General features: G+C 55.6%; 1 protein-coding gene across 1 annotated transcript in view; it reads left to right on the top strand.

Annotated features, from left to right (window-relative positions):
- The first annotated feature begins 4,518 nt into the window (after positions 1 to 4,518).
- SORCS3 (sortilin related VPS10 domain containing receptor 3) overlaps positions 4,519 to 12,793 on the top strand; it is a 587,544-nt gene continuing 579,269 nt past the window's right edge. The window contains exon 1 of the mRNA XM_041738191.1: positions 4,519 to 5,154. Coding sequence (XP_041594125.1) covers positions 4,519 to 5,154 — 636 coding nt within the window. The remainder of the gene's footprint in view (positions 5,155 to 12,793) is intronic.

Below are 12,793 nucleotides of genomic sequence, written 5' to 3'. Positions count from 1 at the left end.
GAATATAAAGGAAGGGAAAAGAAATGTTGGGAAATATCAGGAAGGGAGACAGAACATAAAGACTCCTAACTCGGGGAAACGAACTAGGGGTGGTGGAAGGGGAGGAGGGCGGGTGTTGGAGGGGAATGGGTGACGGGCACTGAGGTGGACACTTGACGGGATGAGCACTGGGTGTTTTTCTGTATGTTGGTAAACTGAACACCAATAAAAGTTAATTAAAAAAAAAAAAAGAAATACTTTGGTAATTTTTATGTTGATTATCAGTTGAAATGAAAATATTTTGGATGTAATCAACTCAAGAAAGTATATTATTAAAATTAATTTCATTAGTTTGTTTTTAATTTTTAATGAAGCTACTAGAAAATTAAAAATGATCCATGTGGCTCACTTTATACTTTATTGGACAGCACTGGTGTGGAGGCTGGCTTGGAGAAAGAAAGAATTGAAAAGAAGGAGAAGACAGAAAGTTATAGTAAAACCTGAAGACAAGAGAGCATGAGAGTCAGATCTAAGGCAGTGACTTTGGGAATAAACAGCAGACAAAAGGTAAAAAGGCTTTTAAAATAGGACTTAATAATTTTTCTGGATATGGGGATTAGAAAGAGGGAGGAGATAAAGTTGCATGTTAAATTTCTAGTCGTGGTGACTGAGAAGGTGAAAAAATCATTTTTAGAACTTGATGCTTTGACAGATGAATAGATAAAGAAGATGTGTGAGATATACACACACACAATGGAATATTACTCAGCCATCAGAAAGGATGAATACCTACCATTTAAATCAATGTGAAGGATAGAACTGGAGGGCATTATGCTAAGTGAAATAAGTCAATCAGAGAAAGACAATTATCATATGGTTTCACTCATGCAGAATATAAGAAATAGTGCAGAGCGAGGGAAAACCTGAATGGGAAAAGATTGAAGAGGGAGACAAACCCTGAATGGCTCCTAACTCTGGGAAACAAACTGAGGGGTGCTGAAGGGGAGGTAGGTGGGGAGATGGGGTAACTGGGTGATGGGCATTAAGGAGGTCACGTGATGTGATGGGCACTGGGTGCTACACACAATTGATTACTTATTGAAAACGACATCTGAAACTAATGATGTTGGCTAATTTAATTTAATGATAATAAAAAAAGAACTTGATGCATGTGGGTTTCTGTGTGGACTTGCATGTATAGGAAGCAATGGGGAATCCAGATGAGAAGCTCCAGAGAGGGAATAGAGTAGATTCAGGAGTCAACAAGCAGGAGGTGACAGCTGAAGCAGGGAGATGGGTGAGTAGATGAGCTCCCTCCACAGAGGGAGAGGTGGAGTGAGAAGGAAGCACAGAGAATTGGGGTCATGATGGAGGAGAGGTGAGCTGAGCTTGATTGAGGCTGGTCAGGGAGGACCCCAGAGACCCTGGTACCACATAGACCAAGGGAGATCTTTCCAGATGGAACACATTTGCAAATGCAGGAAGTGGAGGCTGTTGGCCAGGCTGTCTCAGGGAAGCCACTAGGTGGTATTTGTTGGGAGTAAGGCTTTGATGAGTCACCTGAAGGCAAATGTCAGCTTGCAGAAAGTCCAGCAGAGAGTGGCAGGCACGGAAGGGGGAGACTACAGGTAGAGGGGGAGAACTCTTCTGAAGATGTCTGGCCACTAGAGAAGGTTGGTGGGGACTGGGAGCCTGCCTGAGGAGGGGGAGGCAGCAGAGGGCACAAGGACTATTAGGCAAAGGGTGTAGGAGGGAACGCCTGTAGGTAGAAGAAGGGGCGATAATCCATAGAGCAAGGCCAACAGGCTGAACTGGGGCGGGAGATGTGTGAAAATATGACACGTTGGAATCTTTCATCCACTTTTTCCAAACAAATGCTTAATAGTCACATCTCAAGTCCACCTCGAGGATCGGACCTTTCCGCAGGCGCGGTCCAGGTCAGATGGGAGAGAGAGCAGAGAGTTGGCAGCAAAGCTCTTGCAGAGGACTGTCCCCGTGGGCTACGGCTCCCCTCCCCTGTGGGCCTGCGGCTGGGGGCGGGGGGGGGGGGGGCTCCCGCTCCCGGGCTCTGGGAGCGCCCACCCCGGGCGGCCTGCCTCCCGGAGGCCAGTCCACTTCTACCCTGGCAGCTAGCCCCTCCGCGCAGAGCCCACGCGGGAGGGAGGCCTCGCGTCCCTCCCCAGGCCCGAGCCCGGCTCGGCTGCAGCGCCGGGCCTTCCCCGGCAGGGGCGCTGGGAACCCGCGGATGGCCGGCTCGGGTCCAGCGCCCACCTCAGCCGTCCGCGCCGCAACTTTTCTTGGGGCGTTCTGCTGCCCTCGGGCTTTGGCATCCCGACCCCGAGGCCCGCCTCATTCTGGGCTGGTTCGGGCTTGGTTCTCCCGCCCAGCCTCCTGGGTTCCCAATTCCCGACTTCAGCTCGGGCTGGAAAGGCACGTGCGCGAGGGTGGGGCTCCCGGGAGCCACTGGTTGCCGCCCTGCGTGGCCAGCTCAGGTCCCCAGGCCGCCTCGGCCTCCCCCATCCCTCTTGGTCCTCCCCTGGCGCTCTTTCGCCTCCTCTCTTCTCCCGCTTCTCCTTCCGCACCATTATTTCGCCTCCCTCCCTCCCTCCCTCCCCGCCCCCCGTTTCTCCTCTCTTCTCCCTTTCCCTTCTCTTACCTTCGCCCCGTCTCCCGCGCTTCCCCCCCTCTGGCTAGGCTGTAACCATCGCCCACAAAGGAACTCTCCGTCTCCTCCCGAGGCGGAGGGGAAGGGCCTCCAGGCGGTCACGCTCTCCAAGCCCCTCTCTCCGTCCTACTCCTTCCCTAAACAACCCCTCCTCCAGCTCAGCGCTTCTGGCCTTTCCATCCCCTAGAAATCACGGGAGCTTCTCGGAGGCGGCGGGCGGCCCTTCGTGCTGGGGCCTGTAAGCCACATCTCCTCCTCGAGTTTAGTTTCCTTCTCTCCGAAGTCGCCCTTTTCCTACAGGGCTCCGGGGTCCCAGCCCAGACTGCGTCCCGGGCGCCCAGGCTGCGCTTCTGCAGCGGGGTCCGGGGGCCTGGTGAGCCCGCGCCGCGCCGCGCCGGGGGCCCTCTCGCTGGCGGCCGGCGCTCCGAAGGAACAACGGGGCCGGCTCAGAAACCAGTCTAGGAAGAGTGAGGACGCGACCTCAACCCCAGGCTGCGAGGTGGGGGCTGGATGCCCCCCGCGGGAGCGGACGCTCTCCACTGTCTTTCCTAAGCTCCGACCGGGGTCCCGGGAAGGAGAGCCGCGTTCCGGGGAGCGGTGGGAAACCCCCGCCCCTGCCGGGGCGCCTCCCTGTTCTCTCCCCTCGCCCTCCGGGAGGCTTAAGGAATGACCACGGTCCATCCGCGGGCGGTGGGGGGCCAAGGGGGTGCGCAGGGCGCCAGGAGGAGGGGGCTACCCGGGGCGGCCTGCCTTGCTCTGGGGATTGCCTTTCCGAGGACTCGCAGGCTCCGGGAATGCAAACACAGCCCGTGCGTGATCGGCGCGCGCCCACGGCCGAGCGGACCCCTCCCCGGCCCCCCACCCCGCGGCTCACACTAACACGCACACAGACGCGTGCAAGCGCGCACGCACGGAGCCGCGCGCCCCCGCACACCCCACCGGCCCCGGGCTCCGCCAGGTGCCCCCGCCCCGCGGCGCCCGCCAGCCCCCGGCGCACCCCTCGCTTCACCCTCTCCCGCCTGCGCGCACGCACGCGCACGCACGCAGTCCCCGCGCCCCCGCAGCGGGCGGGGGCGCAGGCCGGGAGGGGAGGGGAGGGGAGGGGAGGGGAGGGGAGGGGCGGGAGGGGAGGGGAGGGCCGGGAGGGGCGGGCCCGGGAGCCGCCAGCGGAGTCCCGGGTGCATCCCGCGCTGGGCTTCCGCGCGCTGCCTCCCCGCGCGAAGCCTCTGGTCTCCCCCTCGGCTTCCGAACCCGAACAGTTGGCGCTGAAAACACTTTACTCCTCCTCCTCCTCCCTCGAGACCCCCCCACCCTTCCGCTCGCCACCCCCCGTTCCCCACGACAGCCCCGAAGAGTAACCCCCCCCCACCCCAAACGCGGCCAGAAGCGGCTCCCAACTCTTCGGCGGGAGCAGGTTGGAGGCTGGATTTCGCAGAGACTCTGGATTCGGGTCCGTCGCCAGCCCCTCCTCCTGGATCCGGCTCGATTTTCATCTTTTACAAGAGGATTTTTTTTTTCTTCTCATTACCTTTGAACGCTCCTTTTAACAAAATTTCTGGAGGAGCTCCGTGAGGAAGATCTGGGGGGGAATCATCTTACGGGGGGAAAGCATCGAGGGGGCATGTATTAATTTTCCCTGGGTTTTGGACCCCCCCTTGGACGAGAGAGCGGGCGGCCGCGAGCGAGGAGGGAAGAGTGGAGAGGACCCGCGAGCGCGCCAGCCCGGGCCCCCTCCTTCCCCGCCGCCCCCTCCCCACTCCCCCCGACACGGACTCGCTCGCTGGCTCGCCGGCGCGCGCACACCCCCCGCGCCGGACCCGCACCTCGGCGGGCGCCACACTCCCGGCAGCCCGAGCCGCGGCAGCCGCAGCGGGATGGAGGCAGCGCGCACCGAGCGCCCCGCAGGCTGGCCCGGGGCGCCCCTCGCCCGGACGGGGCTCCTGCTCCTGTCGACGTGGGTCCTGGCCGGCGCCGAGATCACTTGGGGAGCGACGGGCGGTCCTGGGCGCCCGGCCGCCCCGGCTCCGCGGCCGCGGGCGCTGCTTCCTGTCCTCCCGCGGCCGGTGGTAAGCCAGTGGCCGGAGGAGCTGGCGACCGCGCGGGGAGGCGCCGCGCTCGGGCGCCGGCCCGGGCCAGAGCCGCTGCCCCAGCCTGGCGGCGGCGGCGGCGGCGGCGTTGGAAGGAGGCAGGGAGGAGCCGGGGCGCCGGGGCCGGCAGGCGCGCCGTGGGGACCGGGCATCCCGCCTCCGGGCAGGGCTGGCGGCGCGAGGAGGAGTCGCCGGGCGCAGCCCCCCAGCGCCCTGGCACGCGGGGACGCCCGGGCCCCCGCCCTGGCCGACGGTGCCCCGGGAAGCCGCCCTCTGGCCAGGGGTCTCCGGGAGGAGGCGAAGGCGCCGCGGGCCGGGGGGGCGGCGGCCGAAGAGCTCCGGCTGCCCAGCACCTCGTTCGCGCTGACCGGGGACTCGGCCCACAATCAAGCCATGGTGCACTGGTCGGGACACAACAGCAGCGTGAGTACCGGCGGGCCGGTCCGCGGACGGAGGGCGGGAGCCGGGGACTCGTGGATGCTCGAGGGTCGGGCAGAGGCGGGGGCGCCCTGACTTTGGAGAGGACAGGTCTCTCCGGCTTTCCCCACGCCCCCAACAGGTTAGCGGAGTTTGTTGGAAGAGGCGCGTAGTGTGTTTGCTGGAGACCCTAGGTTGGGGCCGCTCGAGGGGCGGGCGCGGGGGGCGGGGAGGAGTCTTAAGGACGCGCGGGAGAGGGGTCTGTGGCCCCTCTCCCCGTCCTCGGCCCGGAGAGCCCGTTTTCCCGTCGGGCGCTTGAATTCGTGGGCGAGGACGCGCGGCCTGAATTGGCCAAGGACCCGCTGGGCACCCGGACGGATGCTCCGACCGCCGCGCCCCCACCTCCGCCCCTCCAGCCACACTAAAGGGGACCCGGTCGCTGGAGGCCACTCGGGCCCCCAGAGCCCTGCCGACCCTCGGGCCGCTGCTCTCCGCCCGGGCGCGCTCTCTCCCGGCCCGGGGGTGGCTGCGCCGAGTGTGCCCCAGCCCGGGCTGCGCCTGACGGAGCCCCGGTTCAAAGCCCCGCGCTGCCTGGAAAGCTACAGGAGAGGCAGCAAAAGCAAAAGTTCAAAGCGTGAAATGAGACTCAGCACCCATTCCGCACCGCTCGCCCTTCCGCGTGCACGAGCACACCTAAGTCTCGGAGCAGAAAAACTCGCTCGGCCGCTGCGCCCCGCCTCACCCGCGGCCCGCGGAGCGGAGTTGGGCCCCTGCGCTCTGCGCGCACCGCTCCACCCCTTCCCCTCCGCGGCCGGGTTCCCCTGAGAGCCGCTGTGCCGACAGGTGGCGCCCTTGAGCCCCCTCCCGCGGCCCCGGCGCTGGCGGCCGGGCATCGGGCATCGGGCATCGGGCGTCGGGCTCGCAGCGGCGGCGGCAGCGGCGGGCGGCCGGGGCGGCTGCTGCAGCCCGGGGAGCTTGCTCCGACAGGCGCCCCCATCCCGCCGCCCTCCGGGGCGCAGCGCGGCGCGGCCACGCCGAGAAACCGCGGGAAGGCGGTCACCCGCGGGGGTGGTGGCGGTGCGGCCTCCCGCGGGCCACCCCCTCCCCTCGCGTCCACGGCCCCCCCTTTCAGCCAGGCGCGCAAAAATCCTTGCCGCTTCTCTGGCTCCCGGATCACATCAGAGCCCGGCGCTGGGGCAGAGTCTGGAGGATGATGGATGTCTGTATGGGCAGCTTTGGGGAACTCATTTGATCGGAAAGCACTGCCCCTCCCCCTGTGTCTCTCTTCCTGACTGGCAGTAGAGATTTCCCTGGGGAAATTCTGGCCTTATTTTAAAGGGGCCCCCGGGGGTGGCACAGGGGTGAGGAGCGAATGACAGGAAAGCCAGGAGTCCGTAGAGTGCAGCACATGGGCGCTGCCGAGTGCAGATTTCCTGGTTCTTCATGTCACCCAACACAGAGCGCAGCCCAGCCCAGGTACAGATGCTGAGCTGGGAGGGTTTGTGCGGTCTGGCTCCGAGCGGCGCGGTGGCTGGCTCCTTCTGCCTCCAGTGAAGACCTCCACCGCTTCGGAGTGAACAACTCCTGGGCAATGGGGGCATGTGGAGGGTGGGCATCGCGTGCCTTGGTAGGGGTGGGTGTGGAAGGCTCTAAAGTCCCCAGAGGAGAGAGGGAGAGGGAGAGAGAAACCGTGCAATTCTCTGACAGCAGCTGGTGTGACTCTCAACTTCATTTTAGTTTGATAATGAGGAGTTGTGTGTGCGTATGTATGTTTTTGTTCAGGGTCATACCGGGTGAAGAGGATGAAGAGGATATGTGGAAGTAAATGTGTCCCTAGGAGGAGGAGGTGCTGTCCTCACATATGTATGACTTTATTACGGTCACATTTGGACAATATAAATTCACTCTGCCTAAAGAGTTTTCTTATGTCTGTGCCTTTATTTTAAGGACCATTTGTTGTTGTTGTTGTTGTTGACTTATGGATGGGACTTGGAGAGAATGCTTTTTGCAAATAATAGTTCTAGGTGCACGGCCTTCTCTGCCCATCTTCAATGTGGATGTGCAGTAGAGGAAGTGAGGGGGCAAATCTAGCCCTAGGCCCCCTGGGGAAATGGCTGGAAGTTGAAAGAGGGGCAGAAGTGCCTGGGGGAGTGGACCAGTGGGTCTTGAAGCCCTTAGTGACAGCAGTGAGATCTGGACAATCCACGAACAGCCCTCAGGATGCTTATTGGTTGTGTTCTTGGCCAGTCTTAACTGTCCAAGCAGAGGACAAGGCAACACAGGTGGGTGCAGGGACCCCATCCTGTCCTTTCCTTCTGGTGGAGAGGGACTGCCTGTTCAGCACCTGGGCTGGACCTGCCTCTTCCCACCCTACTGTGTAGGCAGTATCAGCGGGAAAGGTTTCATTGAGGATCAGGTCTGTGCTGCTCTGAGAGATGAGGGGGACACATGGTCATGTGGCTCTGTGTCTGAGAGACTTTAAGGACCGCCCCCCCCCCCATGAGAGGAACAGGGGAAACCGGTTCCTGCAACATTTCCAGGTTAGCTTTGTTCTCCCCTCCCCCTCTCCTAAAGATAGCAAAAGAAGATGCTGTAAATAAAAGCCAGGGGATGCAAACTTTCCGGAAGCTTCCCTCATCATTGGTTTCAAAGTGAAGGGAGATGTCCTAGCACCAGGCTCTTCCAGCATGAAAAGAGAGTTCCACCTTCTGACTTCCAAACGTGTCCTTTTCTGGGAAGGCCACCACTTTAACTGTGAGCACATTGGGGTTGCCTGGTCTCTTTCCAAGTGCCTTTGGTGGACCTCATTACTTGACATGAATTCCCCTTGGGGAGGTTTTCAGTCACCTCGTATAACTGAAATCAAACTCCACTCCTACAGTTTGCAGCCAGGCATGCATGCAGAGCTGGGCATGCCCCGCTCCATTTGTCCAGGTGTGCCCAGGGTCTCTCTCTGGCCTTTACCATCCTGCCAGGTGTTGTGGGTGAGCGGTGAGTGGACTTGGGCTTGGAGCCTCTATGCTGGAAGGGCACTTGCCACCCTCTCTCTGTCAATCTCTAGCTGGATTCCTGGTGATTAATGGGTAAGAGAGTGTTTCACAAACACCCGGTGGGAGCTCCATCCCCAGGGCTTGCGGGGAAACAGGAAAACACATCATTCTGCCCTTCCCCTTTATTTTTTTTATTTTTTTATTTTTTTATTTTTTATTTTTATTTTATTTTTTTTTTTTTGTTTTTTTTTATTTTTATTTATTTATTTTTTTTATTTTTTTTTTTGCCCTTCCCCTTTAAATGAAGGAAGATGCCTTCTGCTTGCTCAATGAATTGGCAGATGGCTCTGGAGACTGAAAAGTTTTGAAGACTATGGTCTACTTCTCCATGCCCCCTCCTCCTTGGAGTAACCCTTGTGTGTGGGGGGGATCCCCCTTCCTGGTGCTGATTTGAGAATGCTGCATTCTCCCTTGGATGACCCCCATCCCTTTCCAGCAGCTCACTGGCAGTGGAGAGCGATTTGCAGGCTGCTACCCCTGCAGTGTGTGTCTGGTTGGAATGACTTGCCAGATAGTTTTCAATTAATGTGCCCAACAATGCACCTTGGTGAAGAGAAGCAGGGAATGCTGATAATTCCAGGTCCCCTCCAGATCACCCTTCCCTAGCATGCTAGGAGGTGGAACACACAGAAGCTCCCAGGAGGAATTCCATACCTTTAACTAATTCAGCTGGACTGTGTTCTAAAATATTTACTCCTAATGTGCAAAATAGTGACAGCTTTGATCAGATTAATTGTATTTCACTCACTGGAGCAGCTAATTGTAGCTCTCAGACAGATTTTTCAAATAGCTTTTGGCTGGATTGTCTTGCCTTCATCGTCCCTGCTCACAATCCTCGTGTCACAATATCTTAATGCGTTTTGCCTTCTCAGAAGCTTAATAAAGAAGCCTGCCACATAAGCCATTCTTCAGGGGTTTGCCAAAAAGAATCTGTTTTTTAATTAATATTACAAGGGGAGCCTATCCTTTGAGATGGAGCTGGGAAATGCAGCAGGACATAACAGCACTAATTGCTCCTGGTCACTGTCATCTGGGGTTGGGGTGGGCTGGGGAGAGGAGGGGGCTGGACATAAGGCTATTTGTCTCTATTTGTCTGCTCTGCGTTTCCTCTGATGGCTGGGTTACAGGGTGTGATTTGCTTCTCAGACCCTGCAGTTATTTCCAAGGTGAGCAGAATTTGCAAACTCTTTAATTGCGAGGCCTGATTTAATGATTGCAGAAATGCAGTGGTTGGAACTTGCTTCATAGTTGGCAAAGGAGTACTGGGGAGTGGCTTCCCCAGTTGTCTTGGGTTTAAAGAGAGGAGGGTTTGTGGCTCCAGAGCCAAGAAGGCTCAGGGGGCTGGGGGGAGCACTGCTTTTCCCTTGGGCTGTGTAAATCTGTTACTGTCACTGGGGAACTTTGGAACTGGATGGTAGATGGGCCCTGGATCATCCTGTAAGGAGCAGAGAGGTGTGAGAAAGCCAGACCTGCTAAGATAGGAAGGTGCACCAGGGGTTCATCCAAGGCTGGGTACACCTGAGGCCTGGTGGTTTGGCTCATTTGTTCATTTTCTGCTTGCTTTGGCCTCTTGGCAGGCTTGAGACACTTTTCCTTACAGAGGGAAAATGTCGAAGGATAATTTTACAAGTTTGGGAGAAAAGAGGTCTTAATGGAGTTGAAGGTGGAAAATAGGGAGTGTGAGCATCAGTGGGCTTCAGCGGAACCGTCATGGTGGGGAGGGGGTAGATGGAAGCTGGCTGGCCGTACTCACCCCCTTGTGTCAGGGGGGTGACTGAGAGAAGGGTCTGGATGGTGCTCTGGTTTTGCTGGCAGTGAGTGAAGATGAGAGAGCTCTGCCTCACAAGCAGGAGGGACTCAGCCACGTTCCACCAAGTAGGTGAAGAGTGAGTCTCACGTCTTCTAGAGCAAAAGCTACAAAAGAATTAGAAGTCCTTGTCCCTTGAGGTGTCAGTGATTTCTTTCTTGGGTTCTTCCTAACTTGACAGTTATCATAATCAGGCATATTTCAGTGAGTATGTGTACCTTCTAGCTCGAGTGCCTTCACCTTGGATTCAAATCCAGAGTCATTTAGCTTGGCATTCAGGCCCCTTCACTTTGTGTGTCCTGGGTCTACTTCTCCACCTCTCTGTTCAACTATTCCCTGGTGCATTCCTTCCCTCTAGCCAAGGGAGCCCCTTCATTGTCCCAAGTCCCTTCTGGACTCTGAGCCTTTGCCCTTGAGGTCTTCTCTGCATAGAATATACTTCTTCCTCTACTGAGATGCACCTGTTATTCATAGCTCTGCTCAAGATCCAAATGCAGTTCTCTCTAGAGCTTTCCTTAAAAGCATTTATTTCCCTTTTTCCTAATTGCCTGTAGAATTTAAAGACTGTACCACACATTTGATCATGATTTAGTTCAGTACCTGTTTATTTTAATCTTATATCATATTGTGTTTTCAAGGTGAGGGATGAGGTATGAAATCATTACCACGGCACCTCCCCCACCCCTCAGTGTGAGATTTGCCTTTCTCCTTGGGGCACGTGGCACAGCGCTTGTCACATAGGTCAGTATTCCCTCACTGAACGGACTCTGGGGAACTAGACAGTGCCTTAGCTGTGTGGGGAGGACAGGCTAACACTGTGTCTTAGTAGCACCGCATTTATATACTTGATTGATTATTTCATATATGAATTTTAGTTCAAGATTTGGAGGCATCCCTATGCCACTTAGTAAGAAGAGAGAAATAGGGACTTGGCAATAATCCTGGCTTCTTCCTCTTAGACTTCAGAGATCATATAGATTTACAGAAGGTATTCAACCATTTGCTGAGTGTTTCTTACGTGTGTGGCCATGTTCTGGGCACTGCGGGGTCAGTCGGGGTATGATGGAGGGAGAGAGAAACAAGGATAAGACAGCATTTGCCTCAAGGGCCTTCCAGTATGTTTTGGATGTGAGACTGCTAACAGTAAAGGTAAATAACAGATGATACCAAGATAGAAGCCATGGGGTGATATGTGGTTAATTGTCAAGCAGTCATTTCTGGCCATGAGTTCAGAGGAGAGAGGCCCACTGGGGGAGACACTGTGGCATTGAGACTCAGAATGTCAAGGTTGGAAGTGCACGTGGTTAATTGTCTTCAGCAAATCACTCAGCATAGAGATGAGGGGTGTGGGACTCAGACAGAATCATGGCATCCCATGCTCTGGACTCTGCTCTTCCTTTTCTCTGTATAGCCATCCCTTACTCACTTCCGAGTGTCTCCTTTCCCCTGGGGTTGACAGACCAGTTTTCTTCCAAGAGGATTTATGTGTTTTCCCTTGGGGGGAGGGAGTAGGATGCTGCCCATTTTATAGGTAGGATAGACCGAGTCTGAAGTTGACTATACACACAAAGCTAACCAGAGAGGCTTAGGATTGGGTTCCTCCCTCGGGTCCCCTGGCCGTGTTCTATATCCACATGCCCACCCACTGAGGTGGCTGCACGCCATAAATATCAAGCTCCTCAATGTTGGACAATCTGTATCTTACTAACTGTTGTTAATGGGGGCCTCTTGTGAGTCACCTCGTTATTTGAGTTCGTGAGTGAATCAAGCCTGGTTGCATCACCAGGCACATTTTGCTCATTTATTTTGATCAGTGTAGTTGGGGTTTAATCATTTATGGAAATGCTTTTCTTTATAGTACGCTAATAAATGTGCTGCAGTAAATTTGAAAAAAATTATGGAGTCTAAGAACTTTAGGATTGCACAAATAGCTTTCTGTTATTAACTCCTTGCTGGGGAGCAAAGGAGACCATCCCCACTGGGTTGGGATGAGAGGGACCTGGAGTACTGTGGGGCTAGTCATACAGGACTGCTGGCCAGTAAATCTGCCTGCTGCTACGTAGGAGCCTGGTACTTTGCACACACTGGATGAGAACCTGGTTTAGGGGGAAAACTGGAAATAGAGCTAGATAGGGCAATCAAGGATCCTGTTAGGTTGTAGATTGTGGGATTATTTGGTCTGGGTCTGAACTGATACTTATGGATTGTATTAATCACCAATGCAATCTTTCTCAGAACTTATTGAGAACAGCTCTATAAAATAAATTGGAGCATGGGTTCTGGAACCAGGTGCCTGGATTCAAATCCTGCCTTTGTCTCTTAATAGCTGTGTGACATTGGGTAAGTTGTTATTCTTTCTTCACTGTTTGTTCATCTACAAAAAGAGCAGTATTAATAGTACCTTTCACACAGACTATTGGCAGGATTAAATGAGATCGTGTACATGGCAAAGTGCTTAAAAGAAGTACTGGGCCTGTGGTATCCCTCCAGGTATCTTACTTAAGTCATTATTTTTATTTTGGAAAGGGCTTTCCTTTCATTTTCAGATGGAAACATTGAAGCAGAGGAAGGAGGTACTTGCTCTAGGTTTTCCAGTGAGCCGATCGCAAAGCCTTGGCCAGAACTCTCTGGGAGATGCTCACTTCAGGCACCTTGATCAATGGCCAGGTAGTCTCTGTGATGTCTCATCTGTGTTGTGATAGTGGAAGCAATAGAGAAGCAAATGACTGGAGCCTTTGAGATTCATATTCAGAATTTGTAATAGAAATGGTTAGAATCAAATAGAACA

Source organism: Vulpes lagopus, chromosome 2 (assembly GCF_018345385.1).
Source record: "Vulpes lagopus strain Blue_001 chromosome 2, ASM1834538v1, whole genome shotgun sequence".
Lineage (NCBI taxonomy): Eukaryota > Metazoa > Chordata > Mammalia > Carnivora > Canidae > Vulpes > Vulpes lagopus.
The sequence above is the reverse complement of the archived record's forward strand: the minus strand, read 5'-3'. Positions and strand labels throughout refer to the sequence as shown.